General features: G+C 36.5%; 1 protein-coding gene across 1 annotated transcript in view; it reads right to left on the reverse strand.

Moving 5' to 3' along the window:
- Window positions 1-17,644, reverse strand: part of USH2A (usherin) — a 397,508-nt gene that overhangs the window by 156,124 nt on the left and 223,740 nt on the right. The window contains exon 37 of the mRNA XM_080408501.1: window positions 2,790-2,969. Coding sequence (XP_080264627.1) covers window positions 2,790-2,969 — 180 coding nt within the window. The remainder of the gene's footprint in view (window positions 1-2,789; window positions 2,970-17,644) is intronic.

The raw sequence follows: 17,644 nt of genomic DNA on the forward strand, positions 1-17,644 counted from the left end.
TTCTGAACTTGAACATCCTGAGAAACTTCTCTGCTTTCTTTTGCCTTCTGACTCTGAAGATCATTTGTTCTCATGGTTTCAGCTTCTTATTATGCAACAGTGACTTTAACGGGTGGTTCCAGCATTTAAGTACATGCACAGTCATGGCTGACCCTTTCTGATCAATTGCCAATCCATACAGGTTTGACTGATAAAAGAGCCAATTAGATTTAAGCAAATTAAGGGACATCACCAATGTCAACCACTTATTAAACTGAATGCTGAATTCCATGCATACAAAACACTAATGCACCAAGCCCCATTAAGAGTTGAAATCCTAACCCCATTAGTAACTCCAGACCACTACAGGGTAAGGGTCAGAAGAAAGTTTCATATTTATGGATTAACATTTGGATTCAGTTTTTATTTTTTTAATCTTTCCAAGAACTCTTGAACCTGCACTGCAATTTTAGTCAAGAGCTCAGATACAATAAATTCCTTATTTCTAAGATATTTTTTTTTAAGCATGGCAAATCAGCTTGATGAGAAATTAAGATATATTCAATCAGGTAACACTAAAGACTTGGCATGCTTTACATTATGTGTGATACATTTTAAATAAAAAACGAAACAAAAGAAATGCACGTTTGATAAAAAAATTCTATCATAATTAGAAAAGCTATCTGCAGTAACTTTGAAATGGAATACTCCTTTGTCCTCTATCACTCTCCCTCTTATAAAGTCTTCTACCAAGCTCCATGAAGTACTCCCCACAATGCAAATTTTTATAACAGCTTTTTTTTGTTATGCTTGAAAAGAGGATGCTGCATTTTAACCCTCGTTAAAAGGCTATGATTTTGTACATCATGAGATCTCTTTCACTCCCTGATAAAACAAAACTTCTGTCAAAGTGAAATCTTGCTTACTGAAATAAAAAATAAAATTCCTTCTGATGTTAGTAGCATCTAGATTTCACTAGAAATTGTTTAGAAAGTGTTTGTAAGTGAAGGCACGGAATACAGCCCAGTGTAAAATGACCATTAGACTCACAATTTAGCATACAACAGAACTGTATGGAAATCAAAGAGTCATTACAATAAACGTCATAGTAAATTAAACATGCATTTCCTAGATACACACACGTGTGTCTGTATATGTGTACACACATAGTGAGATTATAGTGTGTGTGAGAGTACTCCCCTCATATGCACTGCTTCATTTATTATTCATTTCACTACAGATCACAGTCCACTGGACAATAGTATGGAAGATTTCTTTAATAACTCTCACTGCTAATTTAATTCTACTTAAACACACATATCCTAGTGAATGCCACATGCTTTTCAGCATGATTTTATGTGTAAATCAGGATAATATGTTTTCAGATCATTAACTAAAAGGAAGCATGAACTAAAACCTATTTAATCAATGAGGTATTGCTTTTAAATTACCACAAGGTCATAAAAAAGATAATTTCAAAGCTATAAGTTTTCTAATTGTAATCAACAACAATCTAATGATGAAAGAAAGTGTATCTTAATGGCTGTCATAAACTTGTGCACATCCTTGCCTATCTTTAAAGATCCCTTACCTTCTCATTTGGTAAAATTTCCACCACCAAATTTTGTTATTTCTACATGCAAAATTGAAATGTGGCATTGAGATTAGAAATGTCAGTGTCTTACTGCTCAGTCTTAAGTGAACAATAAAACTCAGATGCAGTTTTTTATTATATGATAATGTATATTTGTTAATATGAATTTGTAACGTAATTTGGCAGTAAGATTGGAAAAGTATAAAACATGCAGGGAATTTACCTTTTCCTTGCTTCTCAGTAATCTGTCATACAATGTCTGCCTTTTACTTATTAACTTTTCAGAAGTCTTTCTGCTGGTTTGGCCCCAGACCTAATCCATCAATCCATCTGTTTGCAAGCAAACTGTTCCAAGTGTAATTGTATTTCTGAGCTGTAAGGTTTATGGGATTTGTTTTTACTTTACTTTACTTTCAAAAAATATGTATGTCACTCTATGCTATTTCTGGTCATCAGGTACACCTACACCTCTCTCAAGATCAAGTTTTGCTGAGTTCTTACTTTAGAATTCAAAATTGTTTCCATTGGCATTAATTCAACAAAAGCTAATTCACTAGAATGTCCATGAAAAAAGAATGTAAAAGGAACACATATACATGAGCTGTAAATTTAAGCTTTCATTTTTAAAAAAATAAAAATACACACACAGTGTTTAGGGACTATTTGCTCAATTCTCTTATTTCAAATTTTTATGAAGATAACATCCAGAGAGGTTTACAGCCATGATCATTCACTATAAGTCATCACATTTCAATTGACTTCCTTACAAGTACACCAGTTTGTGTATTCTGGCTCAATATACTACCAATGCTTTATATTACTATTACTAAACAAATTATCCAAGTCTATCCAGTAAGTGCTCTTTGTCAGCACTTACAACTTTTATTCCAAAACAGATTACAAAATGCAGGTGACTCTCAAGATTAGCTGTCCATGATAAAATACACCACCATTGACAGAAAAAAAAAAAATATAATGCACTTCTCACGTACTTAACATGTTAACTATACAACTACCTGTTTTCACTCTCCAGTTCTTAAAGTGAACAATTTGACAAATTAGTAGCTGAAAAGTACAATTTTGTTAACAAGAACCACTAATGTGAACATATTCTTCTGACCTTCCAGTCCTCAGTTGCAGTAATAAATAACGTTTTGTTCAACAGAGTATTTGTGTAATTGTTACATGCACAGAAAAAGCACTTTTTCATACTTACCTCCTGGAGGCGTGACTATTGTTATGGCATCACTTATCAAGCTGCCCTGGCTGTTGGAAGCATTCACTTGTACTGTGTAGTTAGAAAATGGAATCAGTCCTTTAATGGGTACCCATACATTGGATTCGCTGCAGTTGCATAATGTCCGAGTATCATTTAGAATAGAATAATTAGCATTATCTGTTAGGAAAAAAAAAAAGGCGGGGGGGGGGGGGGGGGAGGGCAGAGAAGAATAAATGTTAGACCTTGCATCTGCTACAGTTTGCTGTCTTTATAAATCAAGTCACAGAATCACAGGACAGTCAGGATTGGAAGGGACCTCTTGTTGGATCATTTAGTCCAACCCCCTGCTAAAGAAGGTTCACCTACGTCAGGATCAAGTTGTACTTCTACTCAAATGAGAAGTTGCCATTGATACCAATAACACCAAAAAACCGGCCTATCTGGAAGAAAAAATATTACTCGCTATTTCCTCCGCCTTTTGCCAACAGTTTGTGGTACATATAAAACTTGGAAAATAAACGAACCAACCATGCAATTGCAAAGCTGGCTGCTATATTCTGCTAACAGAACCCAGTTTTCAGAAATTACGCATGTTCTAGAACAGTTGTGTGGTAACTGCAAACTCAAAACATTAAGGTTAATTCTTATGTCTATGAAAGACTGGTAAAACTTCTTGAATTCACTAGAAAAACACTTACCTTAGGAGTTTATAAGCTAACTCCATTGCATACATAAAAACTAGTCATCTGTAGTAAGAAACACATGCTTTCCAGCATGGCCTGCTGTCCTTTCAAAGATAAAACAAGGATATGAAGTATTCAGTTTATCAGCTGAAATCATCAGAGGACATCAAAGCAACCTACATGTTCTTTACAACCCTTTAAAGATGTCAAAATCAAGTAAGATAAGACAATATTCTACCCTACAAACATAACAAAATAAACCTTTCCAAAATACCCAATGAGTAAGACTGGAAAATAGAACACTATATACCAAGTAACAATTTTTTTTGACTCAATGAAGATTTCACTCATGTATCTGAGAGCAAAGCTGAGCTCATTTAAAGATTATCCAATATTTTGAACATATAAAGTGCTATATAAATGATTAATATTATTACTACTATCCAGCATCCCATGGAGAGCTCTCACATTGAAGTTGATAGACATTCTGCATTACAAGCAGCAGAATCACACAAGTCTGAGACTACAGGTACAAGAATGACATTAAACAGAATATAACTATTGAAAATATCTTAAATTAATTAAGGCGTTGGCACAGGCAGAAGATTGAATATTCACATTGAGTCCTCTACAAAATCAAAAAAAGACAGAATTAGAAAACGCTTAGAAACTATCTCTCAATTTTTTAAGTGAAACTCATTGGGTTTACTCATTTTTATGCAAGTTTCAAATGAACTGTTAAAACTGAAATGTTTTTAAACCTGAAACAGTTTCAAATGTTCTGTATTTCTATGATGTGCACTGAAGTGTGCATACGCATTACATTTAACCATGGATGAGTGATCTGGATTTTGGGATTCCTATAAACAATCTGTGATTCACTTATTGTACAAGTCCAAGCCATTCCATTATTTTGATGTTCACAGAGCTGCACAAAGGGTGTTTTCAGTTATTCTCACAGTAAAATATAGCAAACTTACTTTCTGAGTTTTGGGGGAGCGGGACAGTTTAATAAACTTTTTTTGTAAATATGCCATGTAGCCTAGTTCCCCACTGCTCAAAGTCTGCCTGGATTACACCATGCCATACCACAACAAACTACAGTAGTCTTGCATACCCAGGCTACTCAGCCATCACTAGAAAAATGAATATGCATTACTTGATATCAGCTCTTAAATTGTATCTCAAACCTTCCTACTGAACCTTTGTGAAACCATCCCTGTGCGTGGAGTAGAGACAATCCAACAAAGCACATTTCTCCCGCCACCTATCACAGCTTTTCCGTGCACTACCAGGCAGTCTGCAACATTATTTGCAGTGCCCACCCAACAACATACGACTGTTACATGCACCTACTGTCTTATTAACAACAGTAAAGCCAGTGGAAATGGCTAACTGACATAATCATTCTGAAGGTCCTAGTGACATGCAACACTTCAGAACTCAGCCGGCTGTGAAAAGAGATGCATTTTTTAAGTTTCCCCTACAATGTGTAGGAAAGTTTAAAAATCTAGTGTTGACAGATGAAAGCACATAGGATAGATTCAAACCTCAAGCATAAAAGTAGGCGCTCTAACAGCAATTTATGTATCCAATTAATGAGAAAATTAAACTTTTTCTATCTACAGTACAGTTTTAACATGTTCATATTTCTATTCTCACCCACCTGAGCCCAGAACAAAAGCATGTACTTCCTCTGCTGATATTTTTATTCCACTATTAATCTTTCTTCCAATGGCTAACTACACTATATTTTTTAAAAATAGAGTTTTGAGTAATAGAAAAGGAATTAACAGGATAACACTCTATTCCAAGTTGCCTGGATAACAACATTAATATACAGTAATTATACAATTAGTTGTAACATTAAATTCTAGTTATAGCAGAGTGATTACTCGGCAATTATAAGAAGTACGTAATTACTCAATAATTAGGAGAAGTATGTAATTACATAACCATTTTATTCAGCTCAAAAATGAACTTGCAAATTTACAATGAGATAGACAACACAGCAGTTCAAAATTTTTTATTGCTTTTAATAAAAAGCTGAGGAGTACTTGCAAGGTTCCTAACCTGAATTTTACACAGACAAAAGGTGTTTTATCCCAGTTCCCAACAAAGCAACTTACTGCTACTGGCAAGTAAAATATTAGAAGAACATTTTTAAAATGCAGGTCTTGCTGGGGGTGAGTTGCAATATGCAGCTTTACCACTTCTCACTGCTTAAACTTTGCTTTCAGTGGGCTGGAAAATGCAGACACATAGGTTCAGGCTGACAGAACGCGATACGGCGATAACCATGTCATATCACTCTATGCCATTCCTGCCTAGACTGCTTCAGTGTGGACCCTATTTGTGAGTATAAGCAGAGGAGGCCTCTTTTTTTCCATTTTTCTTATATATTTTTCTCTCCGTCCTGCTCACAGGTCCTACTGCAGCTTACCAGCAAGCCTGCTGCAGACCTAAACAGCAGCTGCTTCACACACTGGTAAAGTCCTGAGAGACTTTTGTTTTACTTGAGACAAGTGGTTTCCACCAGAATACCTCCTTGTTCCTGCACATTTCTGCCTTGTAACTCCTGCCATGAATAGTCACCAGCAGGCCAACAAGCAAGACCCCCTCAAGACACAGCTCACATGAACAGCCTAAGGAGGCAGAAAACTAACTCCTCGAACTGGCTCACCACGTCTTTCAACATTTAAGACACACAAGCACCCATATAAAAAAAAATAATTCAGATGGAAAGGAGCTGAAAGCCACCATCTCCTATAACCTCTTAAAATAAACTAAACCCTTTGCAGACATGAAAGGCTTCTCCATGCTCCTTAAACTTTCCATATTTTTGCATCACAATGATTTTGTTCTTTTACTAGTCTTCCTGCTCATAGGGCTTTTCATATTTCCCCCAACGTTTCTGAGGGACTACTTTGACTAAATCCAGTATTGGAGACAAACCTGTACCATTCTCAGTTTATTCCTAGTTTATACCAGATCAAAGTACCTCAGTTTTTCAGAAAAACATTCAAATGAAGAAATTAGGGTAAAGAATATACCTAAACATAAAAAATACACATACTTGAAGCACAGCTGAGTAATAAAACATACTTACATTAAAAAATATACACAAATACACATTCCATTCAAAATCCTTGTTTAAAAGTGCTGAGCTTCACACAGCACTCTAGGTGGTGAGTATGTGTCTAAAGGTTCACTATGGTTTTGGGTGGACACTTTGAAGGGGGATTCCAAGCAGATGCGCATTCCTGTTGCTGAGTACCCCTGTAAATAAGTGAATAAAGCTGCTGTGGGTTGGTGGTGCGTAAATTACTGCCGTCGTGGGTCCGTCATCCTATGGGGTTCACTAGATTGAAATAACATAAATGGGTATCCTTTTCCATTCTTGTTATAATCATTGTCACAAGAATTTTAATGCCTCATATATTCCATAATTTTTTTCTGTGTGCTGTACTGCTCTGACCTTTTCAATATTCTGTAATTTGACTGGCTGGCGATTTCAAGTTCTCTCCTTTTTACAGCCTTATTAACTTGTGGGGAAGAGGTGAAATGGACAGCCAATCAGAATACATAATATTGCAAAGGTCACAGTAGTACAGTATAGTATCAGCAGACACAGAATACTGTATATTAGTCATTAGCGTTCTGATATCTTATTCATGTGACAAAGGTTGTAAGGAGCGCAGAAATGGTACAACATGAAACCATTCTCATGACAAAAACCGCAATGGAATAAAGACATGATACAAACGCATTCATCTCACATTTTAAAATTCCTTTTCTTTCCAGAATTTGCCACACTGAGAGGTATTCTTTTCATCTGGATCAAAATCCGTGTTTTAAAGCAAAAAGGTAATAAACTGAGATGTTTCCTTTTTATATATTAAACAGAAAAACTTCATGTTTCATATGTGTGGGCGTACTGCTATTACTACCACTGCATTTGTGATTATTAAAGTAATAAGATCAAACATAACAAGTCTAATGTGTTGGTATTGCAAACACACTGACACAGCTATGCTGCTGACTTCAGGAAGCAAGGAGGCCATGCTAGTGAGAAGTATTACTGAGTGCTCACATGCTTTTCTTTTCCTAATCAAGAGCTAGCCATCAATATATAGAAAATATCCATCAATGATCAGCTTCCTTATACTTCTCTGTATTCTTATGGGACTTCAATAACGGAGCCACCTTTGCAAAACAGATTTCTACCTCTTCCTATTTGTGGTGTCCTAGAAATTGCCTGACTGCTCATCTTACCCCCAAGATTTGACCGAACGAAAATGACGTAACAGAACCATAGTTTTTGAAATGCAGAGAGATTTACACCTAAAAGGGTACTTAAGCCTAAAACACTTAAATCTTACTATCACAAATGTTTAATGAGCTATTATTTTCTTTCAATATCACTCTTTCAAGATAATGTGAGGCTTCAATCACAAAAGTACACTACATAGTGTGCTACTACATGGCAAAAAGTATGTTTTGAGTGAGTTTAAGGCTTTATGTCATGCTCTGAAAAATTACCAATCTATACTGCTTCCATTATGTATATCCCGATAACTCTTTTACATTAGAAAGCATGTTGCTCTACAATATTCAGACATAAGCAGAACTATTATCACTGTAGAAGACTACTCAAAGAATAAAAGTAGCAAAAATCCAGGTCAAAAAATAGTACATAAGACTACCTAAAGAATTATACAAAGATTACTTCGTTAATCAGCTGACAGTCATTTTTACTCCTGCTTTATTTGTGTGTGAGCATACAGAGGTTAAGCATGTTATCTTGGGCCACAGAAAAAGTGAATGTCAGAATAGCAAAATAAAAATGAAACAAGAACTCACTTTTTCACCCCTTTTCTCTATCCTTCTCCCATACCTCATCCTCACTGTCCACGAGTTTCTGACCCTGTGCTGTTTTCTGACTCTTTGGTATCACGTCTTTCTGGGGGAAATTCTGTGAACATGCACACTTCCTCCTCTGTAAGAGCATTCTTTTGTCCATTAGTTTTGCTTATTCTTCAGCCTCATTAACTTTCACACAAGCTATTCCTTGCCTCCCAGCTAAGATCTTTCTTCTCTACCTCTCTCCCTCTTTCCCTTTCCTGCTGTTTCTAGTGCAGTATTCAGAATGAAAAACGTGACTTTCCATTTGTTTGATTATCCCAATAAAAAAAACCAGCTAAAAATCTTTCTTGCTATTATTAGTGACTCTCTTTTCCTAATAACTGTAATAATGAACCATTCTTCAATTCTTAAACTGGTTTAACAATTGTTAAAGTGGTTTCTGTGCTTCGATGCCATACCCTTCTTTTCAACAGTGTTGGAGGTTTTGTTATGTTTTGCAGAGAGTTTTGATTTGGGTTTTTTTTGTTTTGGGGTTTTGTTTTTGGTTGGGGTTTGGGGTTTTTTGGGTGGGTTTTTTTTTTGTTTAGGTTTTTTTGTAGATGAGTACACTGCCAAATTTGTGCCTCAATCTCCTGAACCACCATTGTTCCTCTGCTCATGAGTTGACAGATGTGTTGTTCGTAAGGATGTATCATGGTCTCAGTCCATCAAACAGTCCACAACTTGAAGACTCTCTTATCACAGGAAACCTTCATTCATATCCTCAGTTGCTGGATGAGGCAAGATGGGTAATACCATGCTAAACTGGAAAAAAAACTATGAATCCAAAATATTCTTATTCCTGTAAATAAGGAACAGTTCACATTATCTGCACTGAAAAAAACTTAAGTTTTTCCTTTTTTCCTGTAAAACAAAGTCTTTAGTTTTAAGACTAAAAAATTAAAAAAACCCAAAACAACCAAGAGAAAATTTCTTATGGCCGCATACAGCAGAAATCTGAAGGCTCAAAGACCCATATGTAGTTTGACTGTACTAAAGATATTCCATAGCTCCATGTCCCTCACTTTAAAACAAGCAAAGGCACCTTCAGTGACTTTTCACAGACTTAAATTTAGATACAGCCATCCTATGCATTCTGTACATCTCAAGACAGTCTATGCTGAACATTCTGTCTGTCACTCTGAGCTGGCCTCCAGCAGAGGCTGGGGGCTGATACTGGAAAGTTCCTTTTCTTCTTTGAAAAAGACACAGATGCCCCGGTACACAACAAGCTGGACATGAGACAGCAATGACTCCTTGTAACAAAGGCAGCCAACAGCCTTGAGGGCTGCATTAGGAGGACCATTGCCAGTAGGTCAAGGGAAGGGATCCTGCCTCTCTATTCAGCCTTGGCGAGACACATCTGGAGTGCTTGTCCTGTTCTGGGCTCCCCACTACAAGATAGATACGGACTTTCTGGAGTGGAGTCCATGCAAAGATGGTTAAAGGCTCAAAGCATCTAGCACACAGAGACCTGAGATCGTTTAACCTCAAGAGAAGGCCTAAGGGGGGGAGGATCTTATCAATGTATATAAATATCTGATGTGAAGATATAAAGAAGCCAGATGCTTCTCAGCATTATGTAGCAACAGAACAGGGGGCAATAGGTACACACAGAAAATACAATAAATTCCATTTAAACCTAAGAAAAAAAGCTTTTTTACTTTGAGGTTGATCCAACACTGGAACAAGTTGCCCAGAGAGGTTGTGGAGTCTCCATCCTTGGAGATATTCAAAACCCAGCTGGACACTGTCCTGAGCAATGTCCTCCAGCTAACCCTGCTTTGAGACGGGGGTTTGGACTGTCTCTATATGTGCTCTCTGACCTCAGCTGTTCTTATGATTCTATGAAAATTTGCAGAATACTTCAAGAACCCTAAGGCAAAGCCTGTGCCTGTCAGTAGAAAAAAGTGATTAGTGTTACAAACACAAAGGAATGTGCATTTATAAGCTCATTAATTCTATGGACTGAGATATGAATAAAGCCCACATCTTGATCGGGGAGCTCATACAAGAAAGTTAGCACAGGTCCCATGGATAGTTAATGACTGCAGCCAAATTAGCCTCTGTCATGATGGTAGGCAGAGAAGAATGTTTGGTGCGTGGTCTCATCTACCCTTGAGCTTCCAGTTCAATGCCATGAGGCCTCCAACTTAAAAACTCTGTAATTATAGATGAAACTATCAAGAAGAAACTTTCTGTATTTGAATTACTGGTTTAGGTTTTCTCATTACTCTTTCACAAACACAGAAATGTCCACTGAGTCTTGCAACTGAGTCTGTCTCATTTAAACCTTCCAGTTAAGACAGTTTATTCAGTACAGTGTTAAATCTCTGCTGTAAGTATATTCATTTGTGTTGTAACTCACTGTGCTGCAACACCACCAAGGGGCATCAGTTCTGGACCATCCACACACACCATACTAAGTGTTGTAAGGACACACTGTAAGAACTCAGTCCATGACCTAAAGAAATCATCAAATAGGGTGAGGCCGCCCAACTCTGGAAAGCATTCTACAAGTAGAACCAACTTTACATGGATTTCACACGTTTCCCATGTCCAGGTGCTCTTATCCGAACATGAACATGAAAAAGTGTCCCAGCACAGTTTAGTAGCCCAAGTGGCATAACATCACATTGCCTATTAAATGACCAGAAGGCATCAAACAGAAAAAAACATTTGCTGTACTTGTGTTGTTAAGCTGATGATACAGCATGTAATTATTGATTTCATCCATTTTGACTGAGAGGTTTTATAGACAAATGATGAGACTTTATAAAGTTTACTTCACGAGAGACTTTACACTCTAAAATATTTCAGACACAGTTAGCTTTAAAATCCTCAAGTTTGTTTTTCCATGGTTAGGACATTCTTTCTTTAGCTGCAGCAGTACATAAATGGAGATTACCACAGTATCTGGTTTCTGAATCTATGCCCATAATTCACGGATGCCAATAAGAATTTTCTATTCTCCAGGGACAGTATCAGAAGGAGACTAGCAAAACACACAGAGCAGAACTGGGAGTCTCAAATCCATAATCAAATATCTAGATTGATTGTGTCACTTGCACTTGTATTGATTTCAATTGGAACAGCTGACCCAAGGGAATAATAAAAATGTGGAATAAAACTGATTTATGAGAACAAAATAAATCCTTTTGTGAGTGGTAATGAATTGGTACTATTTAACCCTTTCAATCACAAAGGGAGAAGACTATTTATTTTTTCAGAATGCTGAGCTAGCTGAAAGAAGTCATATAAAAAAAGTCAATACTGTCAAATGCCATTACATTTAGTTGTAATACTTTGGAAGGAATGAAGCCCTAAACTTGATCTAGGATTTTTATTTGACATAAGACATTCTTTTGGCTTTTCCAGTCACCCTACATGAGGCATCATAAATGATGCACTTGTAGATTGAAAGAACCACAGAATCACTCAGGTGAGTGTGTGTTGTATGTACTTACAGAGTTGCTCTGTCTAGCCTATTCAGTGCAAAAACACAAACAGCCACACCAGCTGCATGTGATCATCTCTATAAAAGGATGACCTATCATAGTATCTTGTTCTTTCTGGTATAACACTAGAAAATCACATAGTCAAAACTTAATTTGAGCCTCCCACCTTACACAGTTCAAACAATCTTAAAAAAAGCTTGTCAAATCCCAGTTTTCATCATGCTTTCTTTACCTGAGAAAACAGATGGGTTCTACATGAGTCTCTACAGAGAAATATATTTGTTTGAAATCAACACATACAATATCCAAACAAAATTTCTTCACCTGCAGAAGCTCTAGTCAGATTACATATATTTTTAGGGTCATATATTTACATCACTGACACTAATCATTTTGTGTCCGACGTCATAAATTGGGTTTTTTGCATTTAGGATTTACGATATATATCTAAGCCTGTCAACGTAGCTTTCCCAGCCTTCATGTGGGTTGAAAACTCTGGAAGACATTCATTAACTAAAAGACTATTTTACAGGAGAACTGATTGGAAAATTCCCTTTTACTCAATATTGTTTACCAGTGCCATTTCCAGAAGATTGCTGCTATTCCCTAGACTGTTCAAGGGGAGCAGGGATAGTCTCCGACACTATCCTGCTATTGGCAGTCACTAGGAATTTCAGCCTGTTAAGAACCAATACTACGTTCCTCAGAGAAATAGGGTCCTACATATCTGCCTTATAACATGAAAACCAATAAATCATGCAATACAGTACAGACACAGACCAATGTACGTGTGACAAAAACATAACTATGTTAATAGAGAAATGCAAAAGATCAGTTAAAACACTATCTACAGTCTGATGCTAGAGTCCAATTTAGAAATTAGGAAGATTGCTTTCATTTTGCTTTCCGCTGAGTCACCTGTACAAAAGGATAGAAAAGAAAAGCATACCTGGTGCTGAAGGAAATCATGCTAATAGATGGTGTATTGTGAAGCTGTTCAAAATCTACCGAAGCATGACTAAACATTACCCAATAATCACCTTAAAGCGCATGCAAACCTAAGAGCTTTCTAGACATGCGAATCAAACTTTAAATGGTACATTACTCAGTGCCAAAATACCTCTAAGTCCTGCTCTAGTGAAGAGATTAAACATGACTATTTGAAAATGGATCATGCATCCCTTCCCCCCCCCAAACATCTTTAGAAGCAGTGATTTTTACTAGCGAGGTCTACAGCTAAAACTAAGGAGACAGACAAAATGAGGGAGGAAGGGGATGAAATATGAAAAATCTCCTTGATGGCTGACTTGGAAAAGCAGCTAAGGGCTCCCACAAAAGCATCCTACTTTGGGAGTAAGGAGAGTATCTCTCTGGTGCAGCAGGTGCAATGACAAATATGCCAATGCTGTTGCTCACAGTGGGATGATGATTTTTTGCCATGCCGTCCCCCTGCCACTACATGCTCTCCTTTGGGAATTGCTCAAACTCCCTGTTGGTTGTTCCCATTTATGATGCTATTTGTGCTGTGTGCCGTAGTGCGAGTGTTGTATACTGATTGGTCATTAAGCATCTGTGTACATGTATAAATGGAAAATATTTCTCAAGCATTTAAATTACTATAATCAACTTTGTTGTGTACGAGGTTTTGGGAGGTGGAGATCTGGTGGGGAGAAGCAATTCTCACAGCATCACAGCTGCTCCCATGAAGATCCACTGCAACACCACCACTGGGGTTTGCAAATGCAAGGCCATGAGAAAAATAATCCAAGAATAACAGCACGAGAACTATAACAGAAAACAGTTTTGGAGAGGCTCTGGAAAACCCTGCCTTAGCACCTTCAGGGTCCTTAGCATCAGTAACATTAAGGCACTAAGGTACATTAGGCATTGTGCAACGTCATACAGTATGACAACGGAACTGATTAAATATTTGTCTATTACAAAGGTAACCAGTAAATTACCAATATCATTAATAGCACAGTTTCTTCAGATTCACATTCCTTTTGAAAATTTTACCCTTATTTAAAACTTAAGAATCTGTACTCTCCTTGGGACATCTTCTTAAAGAAAGGATTATTTTTTCTTTTAGTAATGCCAAATGTAGTGTGTCTATCATATTAAAAAACAAACAAACAAGAATTACTACTAGGGAATTCAGGTTGCAGAACGTACAGAGTTGCTGTGCAATCCTAAATTATTGGAGTAAAGTTGGAATGACTTTTTCTGCCCTTAATGGATAAATGGTCTGTCCCTGGCACAGGAACACATTATATTATAAACATCTTTGGTAAATGACTAAGTGCAGGAAGAACAGTTCAAGTATTTACCTACTATGGAACCCCCCCCCCAGATTTTTTTGGTATCAGCTTGTTGAATGTTCAGCTACATGAGAGGAAAGGCTTATTAAATACTCAACAACTGGGAAAAAATTAGCAAGCTTTTGAAGAGCGAGCTTGTCTTGAAAATAAATCATATGCTTTGATTAAACGTATGGAATGACTATACTGCCATTTTTGTAAAAGAATTTTTCTTGCAAATATTAAAGCATATCTGAATTTGTATTTATTGTCAGGTATTGCATATTCAGTTGCAGCAACTGTAAATACAAATCTATACTTAGATATCTATATTTTGAGGTAATAATGCAAACAATCACATCTAAAAAATTCACTATGAAAATTGGCCAAACGAGTCTCTCTGTTTTCATTTTTTAGTTTTAGTAATTTCTGAAACACATTTAATTCTCAAAAACTGTTGTGCTTTTTTTAAATTGTCAGATCTAAACGTAAAACACTTACCTCCTCTGCATCTTTAAAGATAACATCCCAGAGAATTTTCATTCTCCGTTCTCAACCCTTCAACACAAGACAGGCTTGGAACTTTAAGGGGCTTCAGCATTCCTCTGCCCCCTTCTGTTGGCATCTGCAGGTGGGATGTCTTCCCCCAGCAGACATTGCTTTTATGCACTAGCTTGACTCTTAACGTTTCCTGTTTGAATACAGATCGAAGAGTGTACTGAAAGCACTGTGTCCAATCAAGATTGCAAGCGGAACCTTCTAATAGAAACCATATTAATAGATGGTCTGTGCTTTTTGTGTATATATGTGCTATTTGTGTATATATAGTAGATATTAAACTAAAAAGATTAGATTAAAAAATTCTAATGTATATACGTGAAAGTCAACTTGTTTATAGACATAGCTTTTTTTCCTTTTATCAGAAAATGCTGTATTCTGCTGTCAGAATTCTCCAGTTTACCAAGAGAATGAATAGACTGCAAGGAAGCTTTCTGGTACAGTATCTCCAAATTAGCTGTTACAAGATAAATAATTTTCCCTTTACAAAAATACCAGACAAACTACATTGTTGAAAAGTAACAACCTTGGACAATATGTCAACAGCAGAAGTTACAAAAATTAAAAAAGAATAAAAACACACAAAAAAACACCACAAAAAAATAAAACAAAACCAAAAAAACCCAAACCACAAAACCCCAAACTAAAATGTACATTGATTCCTACATTCATGAGCAACACAGTTCTGTGTAAGACCCTGCAACTTTGTGCTGTGAAACTCCCTGAGGACATATAGTTAATTAAGGATTCTCTTTATGTCAAACTTGCATTCAAATGCATCACAACATCCAGGGGACTACAGATTTGGATTCATTTTGTGCTAATGCAGTCATCTGACACAGGTAGGAAGATAAGAATTTCCTCCAATTCTCTCCTCTGGAAAAGAGGTAATACCTGATTCTTCCTGTACTAGAACTTAATTTCAGATATCCAGATGCAATTAAAAATGACCCTGTACTTAATCTAAACCACCCTGAGGATAAATAGGGCTGAACGAGGAAACTACTTGAGGGAAATAAGCCTGACTCTGTCACCTTTCTTTCCCCCTCAAGTCCTCTTGAGAATTGGAAGTGTATCAGATAATAACAAGAACTTTAACTCCTCTTAAAGAGAGAAAAGCTGTTTGTGATCTGGTAGTATTAGTATTTCTTGCCTTGGACTAACCAATTGCAAACCAAATGCCTCTTTAAGGCTTCTTCCAAGGACGCACTGGGACTTAAATGACTTGAGGCAAAGCAACTTGTCTTTGCAGGAGAACATGTTGTTGCAGAATTGGGACAGAGCCCTCAATTTCTAAAATCATATTTGATCCACATGTGCAGTTTCCGGGAACACTTTTCTGGAAAATGTACCTGTATAGGTCAGAATGGTGAAACAGACTCAACAAAAGCTCCATCCTGTACTTTAACAACTACTTTCAAAGAGAAAGATTGTCAGAAAAATAAACAGTTGAATTAGGAAATGAAAGCTACTTGATACAGCTACTTCTCTTGCATACATTGTTAAAGCATGGTCAAACTATGGAAAAAAATCCATTATCAGTATCCTCCTCTACTTGTAAAAATTCCAAACTATCTCGTCTACATTTCACACCTTCAATTCCACAGTGACATTTTCAATAAGATTACGATAGTACTTCCTTCTTCTCCAATTTGGTTATTGATAAATGTTGACCAGACACACACTATTTGCCAAGACCTTGCCATGCTAGTATCTAAAGATCCAAAAATAAGTATAATCAGAAGTATCAGAACTAAACAGCAATGGAAAACCAGGACAGGCATTACAAAACATTTATATTGGGTTCAAAATTCAGGAATTTAAAGAAGTCTGCAGAATCAGAACATTCTCTCTTGCTTTTATGTATTACAGTGTAGTCTTTACTGATGTATTGATGGTTTTACTGTAAGAGGATAAATAATTCCCCACCCCAAAAAAAGCCCACAGCAACTTTAAATCTTTTGCAAATTATTTACGACAACGTAGTTCCATTAGAAAACAGTCTAGAATGAAATACAACTTATTATAACAAGGAAATAACCAATAAGCTCCCAAGCTGTTCACTTGAATTCCTGTGAGGTATGCGCATTTGTAAAAACTGCTGGATGGAAAGTTATATGGTATCTTAAACAAATATGATGAATGGCAGATCCATTTGGTGGAAAAACAGTGTATATAAAATATTAAGACAGTCAGAAACATACATACGTGAAATTTGAAAGATTTGGAACAGGACAAAAAAAGAAGCTAAGCCTGGGGACATCTATAGAATATTCAGCATGAGATCAGCTGGTGTCTCTAAAGTGTTAGAATAACAAGTTCATGACAGAGAAAGTGTTAAGTTACACATTATTTAAACACTTCCCATGTCATCAACCTGCTATCTCAACATACCATATGCTATAGTAGGGCACTGACAAGATAACAGCACATCAAGCAGAGTTTCACAATATACATTAGGGATGGCAGGGTAAAAATACAGAAATACAACATGCATTAGAAACCCCCCCATGCTCTCATACAGGTATCCTTTGCCCTGTCCAGGACCTATACTTATTTAGGAGGATTTCCATGCTTCAAAAAGCCTGTATCTCATGAGTCCATCCCTCAAAGGCATAACATGTCTTACTTGAAAAAAAAAAAAAAAAAAATAGTAGTCATGGAGTTATGTTGATTTTGAACATAGGCTTTCCAGGTCCCATGTAGTTAAGTTAGAACTGGGAAAGATAGCAATATAATGAATCCAATCCTTTGATCAAATGCAATAACTCCCACATTATCAAATTATAGATACCTCTGCAATATGCCCTGACATGCTTAAATATTTATTCAGGTTTCTTTAGCTTCAGTTCTCTTTAATTCTACCTCTTTTAGAAACAGAAACCAAAGTTAAGTAAATAAATACGAAATTTTTATAGAAACATTGCCAAAATCTGTGATTTTTTTTCTCA

Source organism: Falco punctatus, assembly GCF_963210335.1.
Source record: "Falco punctatus genome assembly, chromosome: 12".
In the NCBI taxonomy this organism is placed as follows: domain Eukaryota; kingdom Metazoa; phylum Chordata; class Aves; order Falconiformes; family Falconidae; genus Falco; species Falco punctatus.